The following is a 20,095-nucleotide window of genomic DNA, read 5'->3' as shown; positions in this document are numbered from 1 at the left end:
CCCAGGCAGAGGCTCTGGGAGTCCAGCGGCTGCTGGCCAAGACTCGGACTTGGCAGGTGGCAAAGTTTCCATCTTAGTGTTAGGAGTTGGTCCAGATCCGTGGACCTGGGGCTGCACCCTAGGACCCCCAGGGACCAGCCCTGCGGGGGTGGAGATGGCTGGGCACTCACTGTGTCCTCTGTCTCTGCAGCTGCCTTAGCTTGAGTATCAGCCATCTGCACACAAGGAGCACTGCCCCACCTCACAGTGTGGGGGCGACAGAGCTGCCAGGCCTCAGTTTCCCCACCTGCGACATGGCTCCCCTGGCTGTTCCGTGCTATCCGATTGGAGCCTGGAACATGGGGATGTGTTTCTCTGGGTCGCCAGGGCAGCTCAGGGCTACTGAGCTCAGCAGTAGGCGTCAGACTGTGGATTCCACAAAGCCACTGTCACTCCATCGGCGAGCAGAGAGGCCTCAGCTCAGGCGAGGACGGCCTGGGGGTCAGGCTGGGCCCGAGCAGGGTCCCAGGAGCCGGAGGAGGAGCAGGCCTGGCCAGGATGGGTCCTGGAGGTCTGTGGGCGGCAGGAAGGAGCTGCGGGCCCAGGCGAAGATGGTAAAACCAGGGCTGGTGGCCATCCCCGCAGAGCCATTCACAGCCTGGGGTCGCAGGTCAACGCCCCGTCCCTGGGGGTCTTGGGTCAGCAAGGTGGGAAACCCATCAGGCCGGCCACCTGGGCTGGGGGCGGGGCCGGAGTTTGTGCGCGCGCCTGGGGGCGTAGCTGGGGAGGGGCTTGCGCAGGGGCGCAACGCGCACGCGCGCACGGCAGGGCGCCCAAGGGCTGCAGCCACAGGCGCGTGTGTTGTCACCCACGCACGTCCACGACACACACATCTATGCGCACTCGCACCGACGCACAACCACGCGCACGAACTCCCCCAAGTCCTGCATCGTCAGCAGCGGCTGACACAGCGGAAGCCCCCGCGCACACACGCTCACTCCCGCCGCCCGCTGTCACTGCCACCCGCCCCGACACCCGCCGGCCCTGCCACCTCGTGTCCTTGGCCCCGGCTGCCCTAATCCCGGCCTCCTGTCTTGAAGCCAGGAGATAAGGGGCAGCTGCAGCCGCAGATAAAGAAGTCGCAGCCACAAATCCGGGCCGGCTGCAGCAGTCACGGGCACCAAGCCCGGCCTGCACCTGCCTGGCTCTTGCCACTCTCATCCGGCCTGGCTGAGGAGGCAAGGTGGGAGACACGGGAGTCAGCAAGCCATGGAGAAGGAGAGACGACAGGAGAGGAGAGAAGGAGGGGGAGAGAGAGAGAGAGAGAGAGAGAGAGAGAGAGAGAGAGAGTAAGAGTAGAGAGAGAGAGAGAAGGAGAGGGAGGGAGAGAGGTGGAAAAAGAGGCAAAATGAATTATTGGGACAGGAAAAGGAAGAGAGAGACAGAGGCAGGGAGAAAGAGAACAGAGAGCCAGCAGCACCTGGTCCAATGTGATGGGACATCTTCCTCAATGCCTCTACCCGCTCCAGAGGGAACCAGAGGTTCTCAGGAAGCCCTCAGCCCTGTGCCAAAGCCTCGGTTAAGTTGGGAGCCTTAGGCAGGCTCGTGCTCCTTCATGCTTCAGTCTCCCCAGACACATAAGATGCATTCACTCCACAAGTGTCCGTGGAGTCTTGTGTCAGGCCTGATGTTGGGTGCTGGAGACACAGAGTGACCAAAGCAGACTGGATTGATTCCCACCCTCTCAGAGCTCATGGTCCAGTGGGGGAAGTGAGCATCTGGCTGGGCAGCCACAGAAATCCGGCGGGGGGGGGGGGACACAGACAGTCAGGGAAACTTCCAAGGAGAAAGGAGTGGTCTGCAAGGGTGCATGTAATGAGCAAAGTGGCAGGGAACAGAGTTCTTAGGAGAGGAAACAGCAGATGCAAAAGCCAGGAGGTAAGAGTGGTTCATGGAAAGTCTGAAATGAATGTGATGCTTGAATTTATAGAGTGAGAGGGTAAAGAGGGGTGAAACTGGGGAAGGCAGCAGGGCTGGGTCATGCTGGAACTTGGGGCCGCAGGTACAGGGCTGAGGCAGTAGGGAGCCATGGAAGGATTGGGAGCAGAGAGGGCTGTGGTAAGATATGTGCTATTGGATCAGGAAGGGAGATTGGGGTCTGTGGGGGGCAGGGGGATTGATGTGAATGGGGAGAAGGAAGAGCAGGGGATGAACTTGAGGCTCTGTAGGAAAGGAAGCAGTACATGGGAACCAACAGGCTGTTAGGGAAATAGGCAGGAAGGGAGAAGCTGCGAGGCCTGGGGCACAGAAACAGGAGAAAGTCGTAGAGACCACATCAGCCTGGCAGCACAGGGTCTCCTAGAGTCTGAGGCGTCTGGCTGTTGAGACCAAAAAAGCAGGGACCCTCTGCAGGCTGTGGACTCAGGTGGAGTTGGAGGTGAAGGCTTGACACCCCCTCATTCAAAGTCAGAACCACAAATGAAGGAGGTTGCTAGTGACAAGGGTTAGGAGGGGGTCCTGGTACACAGTAAGTGCTCAATGATTGTTTAGCTCCTGGCAAACAGTCAGAATTATATTATATCATATTGTAATAAATGATATGCGTCAGAGTACACAGTCCATGTGAGATCATGAATATTCATATTATGTAATCATTGTCAAGCCAGGCAGCCCTGAGGGGAGGTCTTGCTCCTGAGGTCAGATTCTATGAGCCTGTTTCGCCCAGAGCTGTCTGGGGTTCCCAGGAAGCAGCGTGGGAGACATGGACTCTCAGAGGGAGGGACACACAGGGGCAGGGAGAGCCCTGTGTGTCTTTAGGTAGTGGATTTCCAGGTCCCACTGTTTCATTCCACACTCGTCCTGCAGGGGGCAACCAAGGGCAGAGGTGGGAGACAAATTGTTCTGAAAAGCTGATGCTCAGGCTCTTGTGGGCGCCAGGAAACCCCTTCCCTCTTTGGGCCTCAGTTTCCCCCATCTGTTATATGAGGTGCACAGTGTCTTCCTCCATATTCTCTCCCCTGGAAACACTTTGTCAAGTTCTAAGTGAAATGTGAGGGCAGCCGAGGGATCAAATGTTCCTGTTGAGCAAGGAGTTACAGACCGTCATTCGAAGACTATAAATGGCATACTGAGAGCTGTTTCATTAATTTTTGATGGTCACTTATTGACCCTTACCTTCTAAAGGAGGCATGTAGATCAATCCCATTACAGGGGCAAGGAGCAGACATGGAGTGTCTGATGTTCTCAGCTGGCAGGTGGGGGGCTGGGATCCAAACCCTGCTGAGTCCACAGCCCTGAACTCCCAGTGTGCAGCAAGCTTCCTCTAAGAACGAGGAGCTTTAGGGAGCACAACAGGGCATGGTGGGGACTCTGGCAAATGGTTCCTAGAGCCTGCCTTCCTCTACCCACAGCACTCCATGACACCTACCTCTCTTGGGGTCAAAGTTCAAGTCCTCCTTGCAGCCCAAAGGGCCCTGCCTGACCTGCCCCATCCCTTCCCTACTCCCCTCCTCCCTCTGCTCTAGCCACACAGTCCTCTGCTGTTCCTCCATCACATCAGGCTTGTCAGCCCCAGAGCCTTTGCATGAGCTGTGCTCTCTGCCTGCAATACTTTCTCCTTTGATAGTCTTATGCTTCTCACTTCTTGTAAGTATACTCAAATATCACCTTGTCAATGAGGTCTTTCTTGATCATAGTATTAAAATACGAACCCCCCAGGGGCTTGTGGAGTGGCTCAAGTGGTAGAGCACCTGCCCAGCAAGCACAAGGCTCTGAGTTCAAATCCCAGTACTGCCAAAATCAAAAAAAAATTGAACCCACCAGAAGTGGTGTCCCTAATTCTCCTTCCTTGCTTCATTGTAACCGGACTCCTAGGCCAAGCCCAACTCCAGAGGCTCCATGTCTGGTCCAATCACTGGCTCCAATGTGCCAATCAAAGAGATGAGTAGTGGGGAAGGGCAGAGAAAGGAGATCAGGCACCTGCTGATGTGACAAGAGGGAAAGTAAGCACTTCTGCCAGTCTTTGGGGTGCAGACAGGAGCTTTACATTTCAATAGAGGAAGAATTGGGGTGGGGCGAGAGGCATGCATAAATAAGCAGTCCCAGACCAAATATGGCCTGGTTGGCCATTAGCTTAGTCCTGGTTCTGCAAGAAGCTCCTAGGAAGTTGTTATTGCTGTCATCACTTGAAGGAGCAAACTGGTTCCCATGAGGTCACTCCTGCCCCAGGGTGTGGCCTCATCATTATAAGTAATTGTCAATTGTCATTTGGGGGGTGGTCTGTCCTGCCAAGCTCTGCTGTTCCTTGGGGGTAGTTTCAGTCCCTTGTCATAAAGATATTATCCATCCATCCTGTCCTTCCAGGTGAGGAGTCAGTGCTTTTAGGAAAAAGTTTCTTCCATGTTTTTTTGTTTTTCCAGCTTTAAAAATTTTTTTTGGCGGTACTGGGGTTTGAACCCAGGGCTTCTCGCTTGCCAGGCTCTACCACTTCAGCCAAGGCCCCACATTTTTTTGCTTTGGTTAGTTTTCTGAAGAGGGTCTTGCTTTTTTCTTGAACTCAGTGGCTTGAGCCACTGCACCAGCCCTTTTTTTGTGATGGTTTTTTTCGAGATAGGGTTTTGAGAACTATTTGCATGGGCTGACTTTGAACCTCGATCTTCGTGAACTCTGCCTCCTGAGTAGCTAGGATTACAGGTTGAGCCACCACGCCCAGCTGGGTCTTTGCTTTTATGCCTGGGCCACCCTGGACAGTGAGATGATTGTGATCCTCCCAATCTCCCTCACCAGATTAGCTGGGATTATAGCTGTAAAACACCACACCCAGCTAGCAAAAGCAGTTTCTAAGTAGCTGTTGTATCACTACCCTCTAATAGGGTTTCATGTGTCTGTCTTCCCCACAGTCTCAGGGGGCTTTGTTTTGTTCACCACTGTGTGCCCGCTGTCTAGCACATAGATGCTCAACTAATTATTCAAGCCACATAAAAGTAGTGGGGTTTACATTTTAAAGTAATTATTGTATCTTATTGTTTTGAGAAGGGTTTTGCTTGTGTAGTCCAGGGTGGCCTCGACCTCTCCATCCTCCTGCCTCAGCCTCCTGAGTGCTGGGATTACACATGTGTACCACCACACCTGGCAGTAATTATTTTACTCTCACAGATTTATAGAGTAGGGAGTGACGATTTGATACATGTAGACTGTGTAATGATCAAATATGGATCCTTAGTTTCCAACTCTTGACTATGTGTTTGGAGCCTTCAAGCGATTATAAAGTACAAAATAGGACATTGTGAACTACAGGCCCCCATGGAACTCACACTTTCAAAACCCGCGGGGACACCAGAACATTTCCGGTCCCGCGCCCTCTCGGACTTAAATACTCCCCGAGGCCCCGCCCCGTGAAGGCTCCGCCCCTCGATGTAAACGCTCGTACGGTAGCGTCATTGGAGCGACATGGGCATGCGCACTCCCCCGTACGACCAGGGAGGACACGCGCGACCCGGAAGATCTTCTTGCCACACTTCGGAGCCGGTATAAGGACCCTCGATGGCGGAGGGAGCTGCGGCGGACGCACTAGCAGAGAGTGGTGGTGACGGCGCCTCAGGAGTCAGCGCGTCGGAACGGGGAGTGGCACCCATTAAAGCTCAGTGAGTCGCCAGGGGGTTAATCTTATGTGGTCTTTCCGACACCCCGTAGCGCGGCGAGCGGTGCATGCCGGGAGGTGGGGCAGTGGCCGGCCGTAAAGGCCGACGGCTGTCCTGTTTTGGATGCTCCGCTACACGTACGGTGATGAGCGGCCACAGCCGAGATGGTGCACGTTGGAGGCTGTCACATGTGCTGGGGTGAGAAGGGTTAGAGGCGGGGTCCGCGGTGCATGCTGGGGATAGTAGTCCCCGCGTGAGGCAGAAAGGGAGCGTGTGCGCCTCTAGCTGTAATTACAGGCGGTAAACTTGTGTCTGAAGTAAGTACCATTGGGCAGGCCGATGGGCCGAAAGTCGTGCTGGGAAATGCGACGGGGTGGCCTTCGCTGCAGAGCATGCTGGGACTTGTAGTTACCCCTTTTTATCTGTAGGTGAGCACAACGCTGTGGGCAATGGGAATCTAGGGACAAAAAATAGGTGTTCTTTCTTGACCTTAAGATGCTCTACGGTTGGGAGCTGGCTGGTTTCTAAGTAGCGAACTTCCGTTCAGTAGAAGCATTAAGCAAGACGTTCCAGTCCTTTCTCCTTAGCGTCCATTGAGACGGAGCTCTGAGGAGGGACTCCCTGGACAAACCCCCTTTTCTCTCGCTCTCTGCGGGCAGATACCGCACCACCAAGGAACAGTTCCACGGATTCCTAGAAGCCAAAGGGCAGGAGAAGCTCCACCGGGAAACTGAGGCAGCAGACCCTGATGGCAATGTCCTGGCTGAGCCTCAGGCCAAGAGGATCCGGCTGGAGGACGGGAAGACAGAAGATGGGTGGACCGAGCACACTGCAGAGCCCCGGGAGCAGCCACAGGCTCAGAAGAGGGCCCGGGGACAGAACAAGGGCCGGCCCCACATGAAGCCCATGCACTATGACAAGAACAGGCTTTGCCCCTCCCTGATCCAGGTGAGCTGAGGCCCCTGCCAAAGTTCCCCAGGGCTTCAGTCTGGGTCTCTGTCCCCACTCAATCCTCATAATCACTGTCAGGACACAAGGACAGATAGTCCCCAACTTCTGATGGCTTAACTTAGAATATCTTGACTTTTAGATGATGAAGCTATACATCCTTAGTAGTGGCCTTACTTTTAATTTTGCTGTTTTCCAGGCTAGTAACATGCAATGAGGAGTTTTTGTGTGTATTGTTTTCAGGCAGTGTCTCACTATGCAGTCCAGGCTGTCCTGGAACTTGCGACTCTCCTGCGTTAGCCTCCTGAGTGCGGGGATCACAGGCGTAGCCACCATGCTGGGTTTTCCATGTGATACTCTTTCAGTGCTGAGCAGCACTGGTCATGTGACACTCAGTCCCAGATATCATGCTTGGGTGAATAATGGCCCTGGTGGTGCGCTGTGTAGCCAGGCTAGGGTGTGCAGCGGGTCAGGTCTATTAGATGCAGTTTTGACTTCCAGTGCTTTCCGCTTATGATGGTGAAAGTGGAGGAGGCACCTGAATCACTTTCTTGCTCATCTTACAGATGGAGAGACTGAGGCACAGTGAGGTTATGGGGTGGGATGTGGAATCCCCTACAGCTTCCTCATATCCTCTGTTTCCCTCAGGAGCCAGCCGCTCACTGTTTCTTTGGTGACCGCTGTCGCTTCCTACATGATGTGGACCGCTACCTGGAGACCAAGCCTGCCGACCTGGGCCCCTGTTGCGTTCTCTTTGAGACCAATGGCAGGTGCCCCTACGGTGTTACCTGCCGCTTCGCCAGTGCACACCTGGGGCCCAAGGGCGAGAACCTGGTGCAGGAGGAACTGTTGGCCCGCCAGGCAGGGGCTGCACCCTCTGTGCGTAACAGCCTGGATAAGGCCTTGCAGCAGCAGTTGCGCAAGCGCCAGGTCTGTTTTCAGAAAGCTGAGCAGGCCCTGCGCCAGCTCAGCCAGGACCCCGTGCCTGCTGCTGCTGCCATCCCCGAGGTCCCAGTGGCCGCTGGTGCTGCTGAACAGAACAATTGTGACACCCCACTGGACCCTGCAGGGCTGGGAGCTGGTACCCCGCCCAGCAGCCCCGGATGGACCTGTGGGCCCCTGACAGATGAGGACGTGGTCCGGCTGCGACCCTGTGAGAAGAAGCGGGTACGTGCCCCTGGCTCCCAGTTAGGGACAATGCCATAGCAGACATGTCTGCCCAGCGATGTCCACATTCCTGTTCTAGACCCCTGGGAATCAGCTGTGTCCTAGAGAGGCCCCAGCTAAGACTTCCTCTCTGTTCTTGCCCTGGGCCCAGCTCTCAGCGAACCCCAGTCTGGAGGGACAATAAGAGCTGAATACACTGAATCCTAGAGGATCAGGGCTGGGGTGGAGAGCTGGAATGTGCAATGAAGAGGGATTGACTGGCACGAGCAGAGGCCAGCAGGCCAGGGAAGAGCATGCCATAGACCAGGGAGAAGAGAGGCCTGAGAGGTCTCGCCAGCCATTCTGGGCTGTCTGGTCTCACTGTTTTCCCCCTGCAGCTGGACATTAGCGGCAAACTGTACCTGGCCCCGCTCACCACGGTAGGACCCAGCCCGGCAAATGGCAGGGTGGAGAGGCTGGTTGACTCTGTGGTCACCTTGATGGTGCCTAGTGTCTTGCCTGCTGGGCTTGGACTGGGGGCTGGAGTGGGTGTTGGGTCCCTGCCAGGGAGCCCTCAGGCCTGAGTGTCCCTCACCCCTAGTGTGGGAACCTGCCCTTCCGTCGCATCTGTAAGCGCTTTGGGGCTGACGTGACGTGCGGGGAGATGGCCGTGTGCACCAACCTGTTGCAGGGCCAGATGTCTGAGTGGGCCCTGCTCAAACGTCACCAGTGTGAGGACATCTTCGGAGTCCAGGTCAGTATCCACCCGAGGGAGGAGGGACCCCTGGAGCCAGGTTCAGAGTTGGCCTGTCCCATGGGGCGTTGTGATAGCCCAGTCATGGTGACAGCCATGTCCAAGGGCATTGGCTGTGTTGAGGCTGGGGCAGAGGACCCCTGGTGGGCCACGATGCCCCTCGCCTACTTCTCTCTGCCTGCTGCAGTTGGAGGGTGCCTTCCCTGACACCATGACCAAGTGTGCCGAGCTGCTGAACCGCACGATCGATGTGGACTTCGTGGACATCAACGTTGGCTGCCCCATTGACCTTGTGTACAAGAAGGTAGCGGGGTGGCTGCCTTGGTTTCCCCATCTGCACAGTGAGGTGCTGAGCCAGGTGGCAGAGTGTGAGGGATGGGACTTGGGTGTGTGCAGGTGCACGTGCTGTGGCAGGGGTCCCAGCTTGCTGTCTCCCCAGGGCGGCGGCTGCGCACTAATGAACCGCACGGCCAAGTTCCAGCAGATTGTGCGGGGCATGAACCAGGTACCAGCAATGTCCCCTTCTGCCTGCCTCGCCCAGCCAGCAGCTCTGCCGCCCACACACTCTGTCCCTGCAGGTGCTGGATGTGCCGCTCACTGTGAAGATCCGCACCGGTGTCCAGGAGCGTGTGAGCCTGGCGCACCGCCTGCTGCCCGAGCTGCGGGGCTGGGGCGCCGCGCTCGTCACGGTGGGGCTCTGGGTGGGTCGGGCTCAGGGTCCGGGGGTCCCCGGAGTCACCTCCTGACAGCCTCTCTCCCCTCCCTGCTCTTGGTCTGCCCACCCTCCCCGCCCGTCTCTCCCACCTCTGCCCATCCCCTAGCCCGTCCCTCTTGGTCTCTCTCTCCTTGTTTCCTTCTCTGCCTCTGTCCCCACACCCCGCATCGCCCCCAGCTCCACGGCCGCTCTCGGGAGCAGCGCTACACCCGGCTGGCCGATTGGCAGTACATCGAACAGTGCGCAAAGGCCGCCAGCCCCATGCCTCTGTTTGGTGGGTGCCCCAGGAGCCTCCTCCCCATCCCCATGTCACCCAAGGCCACTCCCACCACAGCTGGTGGGCGCTGTGCTGTTGTCTCGCTCCTGAGACCCAGTCTCTGTCCCCTCAGGAAACGGGGACATCTTGTCATACGAGGATGCCAACCGTGCCATGCAGACTGGCGTCTCTGGGATCATGATTGGCCGGTAAATTCCCCATGGCCTCCGGGGCGGCTGAAGCCCCGCTTGACTGCCCCAGCTGGCACCATGCAGCTGGTATGGTGGGGGTAAGGGGGTTGGACATTTCCACAGCCATAGATCTAGGGATGGGAGTGCTGTGGGTTGGGTTGGAAATCCTGGCCCATGCCAGATGTGGTGGCATCTGTCCATAACCCCGGCACTCGGAGGCAGAGACAGGAGGATCTGGCCAGCCTTTGCTACACAGTGACACCCTGGCTCAAAACACCAAACAAAGTCTTGGGTCTTAAGGTGGCCCAGGTGGACGCTGGGTATGCTGGACCCAGGGTTGCCCTGGCTCCATGCTAGACCTGGCTGACACTCTTGCAGTGGTGCCCTGCTGAAGCCCTGGCTGTTCACGGAGATAAAGGAGCAGCGGCACTGGGACATCTCGTCGTCTGAGCGCCTAGACATCCTGAGGGACTTCACGCACCATGGCCTGGAGCACTGGGGCTCCGATACTCAGGGCGTGGAGAAGACACGACGCTTCCTGCTCGAGTGGCTGTCCTTCCTGTGCAGGTGGGCACAGGCGGGCCAGGAGGGCAGGGGAAGGACGGGCAGGTGGCAGGAGCCGCAGGGCCCACCTCACTGGCTTGCACGTGCAGGTATGTGCCTGTCGGCCTGCTGGAGCGGCTCCCGCAACGGATCAACGAACGGCCGCCCTACTACCTGGGCCGCGACTACCTGGAGACGCTCATGGCAAGCCAGCAGGCAGCCGACTGGATCCGCATCAGGTACCAGGGTGGGGCCTGCAGACAGGACAAGATGGGACAGGTGCCCAGGCTGACCCCTGACCCCTCTCCTCTCCACAGCGAGATGCTGCTGGGGCCCGTGCCACCCAACTTCATCTTCCTTCCCAAGCACAAGGCCAACGCGTACAAGTAGCCACCTGATGGCCACAGGAGACAATAAACTTTATTCTTATAAATCTTGGAATGTTTTTTTCTTTCTTTCTTTTTTTGAGACAGGTCTTACTATGTAGCCCAGGTAACCTGGAACTTGAGGTCCTCCTGCCTTAGCCTCCTGAGTGCCAGGGTCACAGGTGTGGCCACCATGCCCACAAATGCTGGCTTTTCTCTTGTGGGGCTCCCCTTCCCAGTCCTCTGAGAGCGTGTCTGTGACTCCCTGGTCCCCACAGCTCCTCTCCACACACTCACTCTGTCTTCACACGTCTGGCTGCCTTGCAGGCTGCTGCCCACGGAGGTCTGGAGAACAAAGGTGCCTATGGCCTGCAGAGTGTGGCTTGGCCACAGAGCTGTGGATTTAGGCAGCCAGCCAGGAGGTGGCCTGGGAGCAGTGAGGACACTATTGCTCAGAGAGGCCAAGGTCAGGGACCTGGCCCAGGCCTCCCACCCACCCCCACCCTGGAACCTGACTAGTGGCCAGCTCTTGGCCTGGAACCTGCTGCCCATGGCAACGGGGCAAACAGAACCTGGCAGGACTCTGCCCCTATTCTCCAGGTTGGCCGTCTCCGCTCCCACCTGATGCCCCCTGGCCTACCCAGGCCAGCCTGTCCCTCCATGCAGCACCCCAAACCCTTCTACCCTTCCACCGCTTCCCAGGAAGGCCTCAGTGCTCAGGGCCTGGAGAGCACTGAGGGGCCCACCCCTGCCGGTCCTGAGCCTCTCCCTGCTGTGGGTACGATGGGGGCACAGGCGGGGGCATCCGATGGCCTCAGCCCCGCACCCCCCTCCTGCAGCTCAGCACCTGCCCGTGGCTCCTTTGTCCACAGCCTCCTCGAACCGGCCATGTCAGCCCCCAAACCCGGAGAAGGAGGTGTTTCCCGCCCCTCCAGCAGGTAGGGTGCCCACGGGCCCTGCGAGGGCCTGTCCTGCCCCTGTCCCCGTCCCCAGCTGTGACCTCAAAGGTGGGCCCGTGTCCCATATCACACACTGCCCCCCTAGAGTAGAGCTCATGTGCCACATCACCTCTGAGGCTCACTACAGACAAGAACTGTGTGCCCCATCCCCGAACAGGTCTGCCAACGCCTAGGCCAGGGCCATTGTTCCCCCTCACCAACAGCTGCAGAGATAAAGCCTGTGTCCCCACCCTCCAGATAGGACCCTGAGCAAGGTCTATGTGTCTTGTTCCCTAAATGAGTCCCAAAGGCAAGATGCAACCAGGCAACTTGTGCTGCCCATGCAGGGCTGCCCTCAGGGAGCCCCCACCGGCCACCGCCCACAGGCTTCCAGATGGCACCGTGTGGCTGCTTCTTCGACCCCCGCATCTACAGAATCGAGTGGGCTACACCTGACTTTGGCCAGGCACCTCTGTACCGGCTGGCAGTGGCTGGGGGCCCTGCCTCACCAGGCGGCTACGTGTTGGAGACCCAGCCCTACCTCAAGGCACCAGGGCCACCCCTGCCAGACCCCCACTACCAGCCAGCGCCCGGGGGCCCGCAGTACGTCATGCCCTACTTCCCGCCCGAGGGGCCTGGGCCAGGGCCCCTGGGCTTCAGGGGGGACGGGGGGCCCCCTGGCTTCGTGGAGATGCTCAAGGACAGCCTGATGCCCCCACCCGCTCCCAAGGACAGTAAGCCAGCCCTGCCACTGATCACCTATGGCCACCTCAAGGGTCGCATCCACCAGTCCCAAGGGCCCCAGGTGGCTGCATGGCCTGTGGAGCCCCTGGCATTCCCCGCCAAGGAACTGCAGGGTGGAGGCAGGGCGGGGCCCAGTCTGCAGTACCCTCTGGGGCCCAGTGAGCCCAAGGTGGCAGAGGCGGAGGAGGCCAACCCTTTGGGGACCGGCGAGGCCAAGGGCCCCGAGGCAGCGCGGGCCTTTGTCCTGCCTGACAAGGTCTTGTTGGAGGACGCCATGAGGCTCTTCGACTGTTTGCCAGGCGGTACCGAGCCCCAGGCTGCCCTGCCTGATGCCCTGCCTGATAGCAGCGGCGGCGGGGACGACTCCACCAGCAACATCCGCACCCTGCACCTGCCAGATGAGCTGCTCTCCTTTGACTACAGTGTGCCCGAGATCCTGGACACGGTGTCCAATGTGGACTACTTTTTCAACTTCAAGGCCCTGGACGACGAGCCCCGGCCCTGTCCGGGGCCCTCTGCCATGGACGTAGTGGCCCCTGCCCTGCGGTCCAGCACACTGGGAAAGAAAAAAGCCACCTCATCTGCCAAGAAGGGGAAGCCGGGCGGCAAGGCCAAGCAGGCTGCAGGCCTGGCCAGTGCTGCCCCACGGGGCCCCGGCCGGCCCCGGGAGCTGTCTCCACATTAAAGCACACTTCATCTCTAGCTTGTGAACCTTTGGTGGCCTTGGGGCAGTAGCTGTGTGTGGATGTCTGTCCCCTTGCCTCATTGGTGGATGGGCAGGACTGTGACAAATTGCACGGTAAGGCCAGGCTACTCAGCACTCAGATTTCTAGAGCCAAGCCAAGGAACCAGGAATCAGCTCCCCAAACTCAGGGTGACCAGCAGGAGTAGGGCTTCTTGGGAAGTGGGAGCCAGTGCCTGACACCTGCACTGAGAGCAGTTTTACCTCTGTATTCGGTGATAAGAATCAAAGCTGCCCAGATAGTGTTAGAAACTTGACTAAAGTCACACAGCAACCAAGGCAGGCTCTGGATGGCAGTGCTCAACCCTATACCCCAAAGCCTTGGGGAGGTCACCGCTGCCTCATTGCAGGTGACCAATAAGAAGGGTGACTATCACTCTGGTAGACAGCGGTGGGTGCTGGTGGAGCACTCTGTTGGTCTGAGTGCTGCTGGGTCAGGGATGCAGGAGGTGGGGACAGCCCTCACACAGAAAGCAGATGCTCAGCAGAGCAAGGCACAAGAGGGACGAACACAGGAGGGGGAGGGCGGGCACTGGCTAAGCCCCCAGTGGCAAGTGTCCCCACCAGGCCTGGAACACCACAGGCTGGGCATTCCAGGGACCAGGGACACATGTTGGTGTCCTTCACAGCTCACGCCACCACCTCCTGCCTGTCCAGGTCTTCACCTGCCTGACCCTTAGAAAGTCTGGGCTGGTGCCAGTCATACCCTCCTCACCTGTCCTGCTCAAGGTGACCTTGGTGGGGCTTCCCCTGGAGCCCCCATAGAAGCCAAGTACATGGAGTGCCCCTCCAAGGTTACTGCTCTGGACCACATGGCTTCTTTTCCCCTTGCAGAGGAACAGTGGGGTGGAGGACCCTGTCCCAGGCCCGACTGCATCTCTTGGGGCCTGGGATCTTCATTTTGGGGATCTGAAATGTCCCCCAGGGGCTGTTCTGGGGGACTCCTTGGGAGCCTGAACCCAGGAGATGGAAGGGCAGTGTGGGATACCTCCTTCTGCCTGGGCCACAGGTCATCCGTGGCTCCTCTCCAAACCTTTCCTCCAAAGCTTAGAGACCTGACGACAATGTCTCCTGGCCACTTGGGCAGTGGAACCTCTGTCCCAGGGACTGTTCTGGGTGCCTTCTGGGCATCTTACTCCCCTACAAATCCTCCTGTCCCTTGTGGGACCCAGGCTTGGAGAGGCTCCAGCCAGCCTCCCCGGGAGCCCCTGGGCCCCTTCTCCCTGGAGCCTCAGTAGGGCTGCTCAAGACTAAAACCAATGTCCCAAACCAAGGGGCATCTGACAAAGGAGAAGCTGGGCGCTAGGGACTAGGACTGTGCTGCTTTTAAGATTTGTGGGGAGCGGGGCATAGTGGCTCCTGTCATCCCAGCACTTGGGAGGCTGAGGCAGGAGTACCGAAAGTTCCAGGCCAATCTGGGCAACATAGCGAGGCCCTGTTCCCCCAGATTAATGGGAGGCGGCGGGCATGAGTCAGTGGTGCAGTACTTGCCTGGCCTGCACCCAGCACAAAGGGGGAGAGAAAAGATGAGTGTAGAGCAAGGATCGGAAGGAGTCCTGCCAAACATCTGAGAAATGACTTGCATCACGTAAAACCTAGGAGAAAGGCAGAGGACCTGGGGATGACCTGTGGCCTGGGCGGCTACAGAGTGGCATCCTGTCTGCAGCATCAGTCCCATGGGACGGTGACCCTGGAGAGGGCAGGGTGAAGGTTTTTTTTTTTTTTTTTGGCACTGGGGTTTGCACTCAGGGCCTATACCTCAAGCCACTCCACCAGCCTTTTTTTGTGATGAGATATTTTGAGACAGGGTCTTGCAAACTATTTGCCAAGGCTGGCTTCGGACCGCGATCCTCCTGATCTCTGCCTCCTGAGTAGCTAGGATTACAGGTGTGAGCCACCAGTGCCCAGCAGGGTGAAGGTTTTGTGTGACCACCTGGACATCACCCAGCTCCGGATGGATGTGGGGGTTTCCAAAAGAACAATTTAAATGTCTATGGGGGCTGGTGGTGTGGCTCAAGTGATGGAGTGCCTGCCTAACAAGCGTGAAGCCCTGAGTTCAAACCCCAGTACTGCCAAAACACACCTGCACACAGACACGCATAAATGTCTATGGATGTGCCTGTGTGTATGTGGCTGGACTCACATGTTAGGGATGGAACCCAGGGCCTCTCACATTCTAGGCAAGTGATCTGCCACTGAGCCTCAACTTCAGCCATTCTGGTTTTTAGCTGGGATTTTACTACATAACTCAGGCTGGCCTGGAACTCATGATCCTCCTGCTTCTGTCTCCTGAGCACAGTGGCTCGGAAATGTTTCTGGAAGATGCCCATCAAGCAGTGGCAAACTCGGTGTCTGCGGCCACCTTATCACTTTACGCAACAGAACTACCATGAGGGCAAGACAGGCAAGGGTGTGGCTGGGGTCCGTGCCTGATACACACACCACTCTGTCCCTGGATGTGTTTGCGTCGGGTCTGCCAAACTACCTTTGAAAGGGATTCATTAGGCTGGGAGTGGTGGCTCAAGCCTGTAATCCCAGGCAGACATTGGGAGAATTATGGCTCCAGGCCAACCCCAGCAAAAAGCTACCAAGACTTCATCTCAACCAACAAGCTGTGTGCGCACCTGTGATCCCAGGTACACAGAAGGCACACGTAAGAGGATCGCAGTCTAGGCCAGCTGGGCAAAAACCCCCCAAAACCAAAAGAACACACAAGACTCCGCATGAATTTTTCTTGTGAATTTGGCAGGAAAGGCAGGGCAGGCCCAGGTTGGCTCCGTGCCATACCATAAGCGGGGAATCATGGTAGCTCATACACTTACTGCCTGCTTTGTTACCCAAGGGTTTATTTTGGTGGGGGGACTGCGGTGACGGGACCCACTCAGCTGCACTCGGGGTTGCTCTGGGGGGCTCCCTGGCCCCTTGGGCGGCGCAGCAAGTGCCAGATCCAGGAGCAGCGGCACAGCGAGCAGCAGCGGCTCCTCAGCCAGGTGAGCAGCTCCTGGAAGCGGTGGCCCCTCTCTGTGCGCAGCATCTTGGGGACCATGTGGGCCAGCCACACCGCCAGGAGGATGGTGCTCACCAACAGGAAGATGGTGACTTCCGGCGGGACAATGGGCAGGGGGTAGGCCCCGTACACATAGATGCTGAAGACGGTCTCCAGATGGCAGTAGCTGCGGGGGCGGGGAGGGGGGGGCAGAAGCCAGTGGTGACCAGGTTCAGCCTGTGGGATGTCCTAGGCAACAAGCTCAAACCCCAGAGTGTGGAGCCAGGGCACAGGGTCACAGGTCTCCATGGCATGGGTGACAAGACAGGATAGCAGAGTGTCTCAGAAGGATGGCCCCATGCATGGTGCTGGCCTCATGGCCTGGGAAAAGGGGTGATAGGGAAAGAAGGGGACAAGGCTCACAGTCTATTCCCTCTCTCTTCTGGATGGTCCCACCTCAGGGCTCCCAGTGCCGGTCCCCAGGGAAGTCAGAGTCTCTACATGCCTGGAGTGGGGGTTTATCCATGGTGACAGCTGCCAAGGACGTCATCCCCAAGTCCCCCTCACTCACAGATCACCAGCTGTCTGATGTGGCCCCAGCACCTGCCCAGCACCCTTGGCACTGAGCACTTAGCAAGCAGTTCTGAGTGGAAAGGACTGCCAGAGGGGCACCGACCAAATTCAGCAGGGACAATATACCCACCATGGCTGATATCAAAACCACTAATGGGACATGGACCGATGGACCGGCCCTCAAGGCTCCTGACTAGTTGCTCCTGTGTGTGAGCTGGGGAGACCTGACCCTGGCAGGACACTATGGGCAATGCACCCAACCAGTGGAGGCAGGCAAGGGTCATGTTGGGCCACGACAATGACAAGGATGCAGCTGCTGGTTTCTACTGTTCTCCCAGCACCCAGTGTGGAATGAGAAATCCACATGTCCTCATGTCATTGGTTCCAAAACCCCCTTATGGACACTGAAGCCCACAGATGTCCAAGTCCCTATGTAACGGGATGTCATATTCGCAGAGGATGTGCACTGTCCTCCCATAGACCTTATGTCATCCCTAGACAGCTCACAGCACCTAATACAATGCTGAGACTATGTATAGTTATCACACTACATCCTTTAGGAAATAATGAAAAAGCCCAGGAGGCTGAGATCAGGAGGATGATGGTTTAAGGCCAGTCCAGGCAAATAGTTCTTGAGACCCTATCTCCAAAATAACCAGAGAAAAATGGACTAGAGTTGTGGCTCAAGTGGTAGAGCACCTGGTGTGCAGGTGAGAAGCCCTGAGTTCAAACCCCAGTGCCACAAAAAGAAAGAAAAAGGAAATAATGGAAATAATGACAAGAAAAAGTCTACCTGTGTTCAGGACAGATGTGATTTCTCCAAATATTTTCTATCCAGGGGCGGCAGAGTGGGGATGGGGAACCCGCGGATAGAGGGCCGACTGCATTTCAAAGTGAGCAAAAATGTCACCCAGAACTTAAAATACTGTGGCTGCTGGGGAAAATGTAGCTTTAGCCAGGATCCCTAGAGGGAGAGGGAGAAAGCCATGTCCCCTGCCTGTGCTCCCCAGGTGGCTGTGCCCGGTTGAGGCTGGCCCGCTCACCTGTAGTACGGATCCACGATGGACAGATAGAAGATGTAGATCCCGTTTCTCTGATCAAAAATGATCTCATTGTCCGTCTTGCCTCCCAAGACCTGATACTCGGCATTCGGCCACCTCAAAGGCATGTCCTTGTTGTGCTCGTGACAGCTGATATAGTTCTGGAGGTGACAGAGGTGAATCAACTGGCACTGGCTTCTCCGTCTTTTGAAGCCCTCCCACCACACCCTCACCAAGCCCATGGGTGGACAAGTTTCATCCTGGCCTCCACCCAGCCTCCTCCTCTGGGGCCTCCCTCAGCTGGAGGCTTCACCACTTATCAGATTCAGCCTGAGTGTGCGTCAGGATGTGAGGGACCTGGACCTCAAAATCATATGGTGAAATTCTCAAAATAAGACCCTATTTGGAAGCAGATTTTTTTTTTAGAGGCAGCTCAGTTAAAATGAGGTAACTGGGGTGGGTGTTAATCCAACATGATTCGTGTCCTTATGGAAGGGGACATTTGGACACAGGTGCATACAGGGGAGCAAGCATCATAGGAAGATGAGGCAGAGACAGGCGATGCTTCTACAAGCCAAGGAAGGTCGCCGATCCCTGGCCAGCACAGACGCTGGGACTGGCCTGGCATGGGCTCTGGCTTACCACCTCAGCGGGGGCCAGCTCTGCCCGCATCTTAACCTTGGACTTTGGCTGCCAGAATTGAGGAAGAAGCAGCATTTGGTGTTTGGGCCACCCAGACTGTGGTGCACTGTTCTGTGGCTGACCAGACTCGCACACGTGGAAACTTGCACAAGGGAGGTTTTTTGCTGCCACTGGTGCCAGGCAAGGTCGTGGGCACAGAGCTGGTGAGGTGGCAGCAGTCATTTGCCCTGTCTTCAGATTCCAGAGCTTTGTTTACAGGTTGAAAGAATGACCTAGAACTAGATAGCCCAGCCTTGGCTTTCGGAGCCCTGCTCTTGGTGAAGGTGGCAGCAACCTGGCACCTGCTTTGACATCAGCTCTGGGACTCCTGCACGTAGCTCAGCCAGTCCAGTGACAGCTTAGTGAGTTGGTCATTCCCTATCATGTTCAGCAGACTGCCTTGGCAGGCTCACTCTGCACTTGTACGCAGAAGAAGCATTGAAGTGCTTTCCTTCCAGACTTGCACAAGGTAGCCCAATGTGACCCAAAATCCACCCTGCTGCCCTCACCCCCACGACATATGCCTCTTGACTAGTCTTTCATGTTATCTGCCCACAGACCTCCCAGGAAGGAGGGAGCCAGACTTGCAAACAACAACCAGGGAAGTAGCCAGGCACTGTGGCTCATGCCTGTAATCCCAGCATGCAGGAGGTGGGGTTTGGGAGGATCACAATTCAAGGGCACTCTGGGCAAATAGTTCTTGAGACTCCCCCATCTCCAAAATAGACAGAACAAAATGGACTGGAAGTGTGGCTCAAGCGGTAGGGCGCCTGTTTTCCAAGTGTGAAGCCCTGAGTTCAAACCCCAGTTCCACACACAGAAAAAATGATCAGAGGTGGAATTTGCACTGTGGGTGCATTAGATGTCATGGAGTTGCATGATTTAAAATGGTTAACTGCATGTTATATGATTTTCACCTCTTTTTTGGCACTGGGATTTGAACTCAGGCCCTCGCACTTGCTAGACAGGTGCTTTATTACTTGAGCCACACTTTCAGCCCTTTTTGCTACTTCTTTTTTAAAAAGTGAAACCAACAGTAACCAGCACAATAAAATGAATAACCAGATTGATTTGACGGAAGGGGAAGGAGTGAGGCAGCTCTGCTGACAGAGCAAACACAAGAGGGGTAAGGTGTTGCATGTCTATCTAATCCTACAGAGTGAGACCCTGTCTCATAAACACAAAAAGACAAGCAACAAAAACAATAACAAATCCCACCAGAAAGCAGACGCAAGAAATGAGCGCAAGACGGGCTCCAGCTTCAGCTCAAGTGGAGGGAAAAAAAAAAAAAAAAATCCAGGGCGATGGAGCAGCATGGACATCACGTGTGGGAGCGAGCACCCTCTGCTGGCGGCCACTGTCCACTGCAGGGTGCCTGCCCTGTGCCTGACCAACGTTAGCGGATGCAAAAGTTGAATGGGTCCAGAGAAGCCACAACACAAATCCTGTAGCACATGGACACCGTCCCTTTTTGTCCACCTTGGATGAACCAACTGGCATTACAGAAGCACTCATGGAGTGGAGCAGACGATGAGTTTATTCCACCCCTTCAAGATGGGCACAGGAAGGGCCCAGGCTGATGGTGTCATCAGCAGAGCCGCATGGACACTCTGGTGCCTCCATTTCCTGTTGTTTGACCAATTCCCTTGGGACAGACCCCCAAAGAACTTGTCCCCCCCCAGAAGGGCTTTGGATTTTTTTTTTTTTTTCGATACAGGGTCTTACTACATAGCCCAGGCAGGTCTTGAACTCACAATTCTCCTGCCTCAGCCTCTGATCCCAAACTCAGCCCCACTGTCAAGTGTCCCAGGCAGCTCTGGGCACAGAGCTGGGGGCGCCCACTCATCCCTCCTGC

General features: G+C 56.7%; 3 protein-coding genes across 8 annotated transcripts in view; 2 read left to right on the top strand and 1 right to left on the bottom strand.

Moving 5' to 3' along the window:
* The first annotated feature begins 5,430 nt into the window (after window positions 1-5,430).
* On the top strand, window positions 5,431-10,604 carry Dus3l (dihydrouridine synthase 3 like). 5 transcript variants are annotated; one of them, XM_020166498.2, is made up of 13 exons: window positions 5,431-5,621; window positions 6,278-6,566; window positions 7,215-7,733; window positions 8,111-8,152; window positions 8,314-8,466; window positions 8,654-8,770; window positions 8,906-8,971; window positions 9,045-9,155; window positions 9,359-9,455; window positions 9,571-9,646; window positions 10,007-10,195; window positions 10,282-10,410; window positions 10,489-10,604. In XM_020166498.2, the coding sequence occupies exons 1-13, from the start codon at window positions 5,521-5,523 to the stop codon at window positions 10,559-10,561; spliced, it is 1,962 nt and encodes a 653-aa protein (XP_020022087.2). In that variant the 5' UTR covers window positions 5,431-5,520; the 3' UTR covers window positions 10,562-10,604. The 5 variants fall into 5 exon arrangements, with proteins under 5 accessions (XP_020022087.2, XP_073910517.1, XP_073910519.1 ...); XM_074054417.1 differs by lacking the exon at window positions 5,431-5,621 and adding an exon at window positions 5,649-5,816; XM_074054416.1 differs by having other exon boundaries at window positions 8,654-8,971.
* Window positions 10,605-10,739: 135 nt separating this feature from the next.
* On the top strand, window positions 10,740-12,920 carry Prr22 (proline rich 22). 2 transcript variants are annotated; one of them, XM_020166535.2, is made up of 3 exons: window positions 10,740-11,314; window positions 11,409-11,474; window positions 11,861-12,920. In XM_020166535.2, exons 1-3 carry the CDS (start codon window positions 11,161-11,163, stop codon window positions 12,901-12,903), a joined length of 1,263 nt encoding a protein of 420 aa, XP_020022124.2. In that variant the 5' UTR covers window positions 10,740-11,160; the 3' UTR covers window positions 12,904-12,920. The 2 variants fall into 2 exon arrangements, with proteins under 2 accessions (XP_020022124.2, XP_073910520.1); XM_074054419.1 differs by having other exon boundaries at window positions 11,822-12,920.
* Window positions 12,921-17,558: 4,638 nt separating this feature from the next.
* Window positions 17,559-20,095, bottom strand: part of Catsperd (cation channel sperm associated auxiliary subunit delta) — a 56,581-nt gene continuing 54,044 nt past the window's right edge. Inside the window, exon 21 of the mRNA XM_074054414.1 lies at window positions 17,559-17,720. Within this exon, the coding sequence (XP_073910515.1) occupies window positions 17,559-17,720 (162 nt within the window). The remainder of the gene's footprint in view (window positions 17,721-20,095) is intronic.

Source organism: Castor canadensis, chromosome 14 (genome assembly GCF_047511655.1).
Source record: "Castor canadensis chromosome 14, mCasCan1.hap1v2, whole genome shotgun sequence".
In the NCBI taxonomy this organism is placed as follows: domain Eukaryota; kingdom Metazoa; phylum Chordata; class Mammalia; order Rodentia; family Castoridae; genus Castor; species Castor canadensis.
The sequence above is the reverse complement of the archived record's forward strand: the minus strand, read 5'-3'. Positions and strand labels throughout refer to the sequence as shown.